The 4,094-nt window shown below is 38.9% G+C and overlaps 1 protein-coding gene across 1 annotated transcript; it reads right to left on the bottom strand.

Moving 5' to 3' along the window:
* Positions 1-503: 503 nt before the first annotated feature.
* On the bottom strand, positions 504-3,578 carry LOC122180031 (interleukin-8). Its single transcript, XM_042871424.1, has 4 exons — positions 3,430-3,578; positions 2,520-2,655; positions 1,821-1,904; positions 504-1,266 (listed from the first exon to the last, which is right to left on the bottom strand). The coding sequence occupies exons 1-4, from the start codon at positions 3,488-3,490 to the stop codon at positions 1,236-1,238; spliced, it is 312 nt and encodes a 103-aa protein (XP_042727358.1). The 5' UTR covers positions 3,491-3,578; the 3' UTR covers positions 504-1,235.
* Between the last annotated feature and the right edge of the window lie 516 nt (positions 3,579-4,094).

Below are 4,094 nucleotides of genomic sequence, written 5' to 3'. Positions count from 1 at the left end.
CTTAGGTACCAACTTCTCAATCTGCAGAAATCTCAGCCACACAGAGAGCACACAGAAATTATATGTACAACAATAAACCAATGACCTCTTTCAGTCATCCTCAGTTCCTTCCCTGATGATGTCCAGCATTTTGCTGGTTTTTATTTGTGTATTGTTGGACACTGAGCTGATGATTTCAGAGAATTGTAAAGGACTAAGCATCTAAGTGTAAAGCTTACTTATAGCAAAGAAACTACAGCCCAGCAGTCCCCAGTGCGTGGGAACAGCCTGAAGACAGAAGAGTGAGCATTTTATGCTGCTATCTTCCCAGATCTACGAGCTTGATATTGCATTCAGTAATGTTATGTTACCATAACAGAGAGTTACAGCACAACAGTTGCCATTTTAGCTCCAGAAATCGGGTTGGAATGGCAAAAATGAAGAAAACTGTTCCTAAATAAAGCAAATGAAAATAGATTTTTAAAAATAAAATATTTATTAATATATTGTAAGAGAGAATTACATTCTCACAAGCAAATTCTGTGTATGCATACTGCAATTTTTTTCCATTAGCTGAATAACTCATGAATTAGACTTAGAACCAAGTCCTTATGCAGAGTAATGGGTGTGTGAATGTTTCTTGAGTATTCATCATTAAGAATAGCAAATCCCGTAGAAATTACAAAAGTTGTAATCTCTATCTTGTATACAAACTAGTGAATAAATATATCTATAAATACCATGGAAATCATAATAAATACCAAACCCACAGTCTTACAGATTCTGCAGGTGAGATTTCTGAAGTTTTAAATCACAGTCTGCAGTCGGCATGAGCTGACTGTGACTAGGAAACTGTTGTTGACACAACATACTAGAGCACTCCAGGGGAGCAGGAGGAATTACCAGTTTGCTGCTGTAATAGCAGAACAGTAGGTCTTAGTACAAACAAGCTGTGCTGTAAGTGCATTGCACTCAACTGATTGTGTCTGACTGAAGTGGCTTCCAAGGGAGCTTCATTTCCCCTAGCAAGCCACTTTTCCTGTTCCATGGACAGTGAGTCCCACAGCACTGACCAATATGAAAGATTTCCTTAAATAGATGCAGATAAATAAATAAATAAATAGATAGATACAAGGATCTACAATTAACATGAGACACCGATGTGGAAGATGGAATGCTGCACGATGCTTTCTCTGGATGTTTCTCCCAGTGGAAATCAGGAGCGGTTCTGAGGCTTTTTCCTGTCTGGAATTTTCTCACAGTGGTGCATCAGAATTGAGCTGAGCCCTGTTATGAGGTGAGGAAAAAGGTGATTTAGAAGGTGCTTCAAAGGCAATTGTTGTGGCTTAGCATTGCATAAACAGTTAAAAGCAAATGATCTGTTTCCAACTCTATCTGTTGTCTCAAGGCACAAAGAGAATAATGTTTCAAAAGCAGTTACTGGAGTGCCAGTGTTTGCATATCTGGTGCTCAGCTAGGAAACTTTTGCACCATTCACTCGTATCAAAGAATTCATTAACTTGGAAATTATTTGGAATTATTTATATGGGATACTGAAAGTAAGAGGAAGGTAATTTTTTAAAAGCCCCATTTATCATGAGGTGTTCCTTTTCCTTCAAATGGAGTTGCTGGTTATCAAAGGTTTAGTTGTGGCATCGTCATTGAACAAGAACGTTGCAGAAGGGCCCACATAAGAGCCCAGTTGTATAATTAAGCAACGTTTCCCCATTCTTTACCTCTGAGTAAGAGAAAATGGAAGCTTACACTATGAAACCTCACAAGTTGGCTATTTTGGGAGGTTTGCAACTTAGCTGCCTGATCTGAGAATGAATGGGACTTACTTGGCCATAAGTGCCTTTACGATCAGCTGTACCCAGGGAGCAGTGGGGTCCAAGCACACCTCTCTTCTGTCCTTTAGAGTAGCTCTGCAAAACAAGGAAGAAAGAAAAGTCAGGAAACTAGTACATGGGTTTGTTTTATACACAGAATATAGTACTGCATGTTTAGAGCTTGTGTGCTTACGCTCACAACACTCACACATTCCTCAAAATTTTCCTCAGTAAATACAGGCACTCGTTTAGAACTTGCTTACAACAATAAGGATTCTCAAAACAAGCATGAAACATCCAGTGACAAAAGAAATGTTGATAGTACATGGATGGCAGCATTTTACTCCCAGTCTGTGCTACTCTAGACCAGACTACTTTCAGTGCTTCCCTACATCTGCCTGAGATAACTTACTTTTTCTCTCTGCAATGAGCCACAGATCTGTTTTACTGGGAGTTTTGCCTGTCTAGTAAATGCAGGATTTAAACTAAGCTACTACCTCGTGCATTAAGAACTGACTAGTCTTAGTCATCATGTTCTACCACATAGAACAAATACTGAAAAGATCCAATGGCTTGGATTGGAAGGCATCTTTAAGATCATCACGTTCTTGATGATTGCTTCAGGCATGTACAAGTTCAGAAAGACTATGCTAAAAGCCACAGCATAATGTAGGTTGGGAAAAGAAAGGCTCTTGCAGATGATTTACTTACATGATTTCAACGTTCTTGCAGTGGGGGCCGCTTGGCGTCAGCTTCACATCTTGAATGGATTTAGGGTGGATGAACTTAGAATGAGTGCTAATGCACTGGCACCGGAGCTCATTCCCCATCTTTACCAGGGTCCTACCTATGAGCACAAAAGGAAGATTGCACTTTGAGAGCCAGTTACCATTACTGTATCAGCCAGAGATTATGGCTGCTCTTTTTTAACAACATGCTGAAGTCCTACATTTGTTCTAGGTGCCTAAGTCCTCACAATATAAAAATATGTTGTTTATTTTTTTCAGAGGAGCTGATGCCCAAGTACATTTAAAATTACATCAACATGTCTTTTTAAAGTAAAACCACGTATTTTGTGTTTACTTCTACTGACTGACAACACTGTGCAATTAATTGCATCTTTTAGTATCTGGATTGACATACTGGCATGTATAAAGAAGAGAGAGCCCTGCTATTTTTCCCTAATTTGAGGCCTGTCTTTGCTATGTTTATATTGTTTGTTCTTCACTTGCAGCTGTAGATTGCTTGACTGAAACAGTATGATCATTAAGTAACAAATAGGAAATACTGAGTGGGAAAATACTGCCCTTTGTGGGAAGGTAGAGCAACTTTCAAACACTTTTAGAGAAGATCCTGTCTCTAGCCAACTTACGCTTTAAATGAAATACAGAACCAAAGTTAATTTCATTAGCATCCTTAAAATATTTCCCACAAGATGTCAGTAACTCTTCAGTACAAGAGCTACAGTAGTAAATTTCTGTCCGAAGCAAAACTGTTGAAAACATTTCAAAAGAAATGAACCTGCAGAAACTAGCAGAAAGCTGCCTCTCTGAGGACACACATCTCAGCAGGTGCCAAGATAGTGCTGCAGTCCTGTGGGTACTGGGAGGGATTCACTTACCTTGCGACAGAGCTGCTGAAACCAGGAGGAGAGCCAGGACTGCTCCAAGCTTGCCGTTCATGGTTAGGAGTTTTTGGCTTGTCTTCTGAGCTGAGGTTTTGTGGAGCTGTGATCTCTCCTGTCAGAGGAGTGCTGGTGTCTGAACAGGGAGACCCATTCTGCTTTTATACAGTTTTGTGCCCGTGTGCAGGGCTCTGCTAGCATGTAGATTGCGTTAGAGGAATTTCCCAGATGTAGTAAAAATGAGTCACATGACTGTTGTGAAATAGCCTAGCTGATGATGAATTATTCTGCTGCAAATAATATAACGTATTAATTTATTAAAGCATGTAAGTAATACCCATGCAGTCTAGTTTCTCTTGTAGGCTTTCGTAAATTTTGCTTTTTCTGTAATGTACATACTTATTTCACAAAGTAACTTTATGATGGCTTGGTTACATTTATGTTGTAATTCTGTTACATTATGTTTTGTTTCTTCATGGTAATAACTGGTTTTGTGTTGCTGATTTAAATTTTTTTTTTTTTTTTTTTTTTTGTATTTATTTCTGTTAAAGCTGTATTGTACAAATGCATTTCCAGTTTTTTCTGTTCAGTAAAGGAACTGAGAGTGCAGTATTCAAAGCAAAGCAAAGTATTCAAAGCATCCTGATGGATGCTGATGGATC

The sequence above is a fragment of the Lagopus leucura genome, unplaced genomic scaffold, assembly GCF_019238085.1.
Source record: "Lagopus leucura isolate 7727_CA_CO unplaced genomic scaffold, USGS_WTPT01 Super-Scaffold_100004, whole genome shotgun sequence".
Lineage (NCBI taxonomy): Eukaryota > Metazoa > Chordata > Aves > Galliformes > Phasianidae > Lagopus > Lagopus leucura.
Note: the sequence above shows the minus strand (reverse complement) of the source record. Positions and strands in the feature narration are given on the sequence as shown.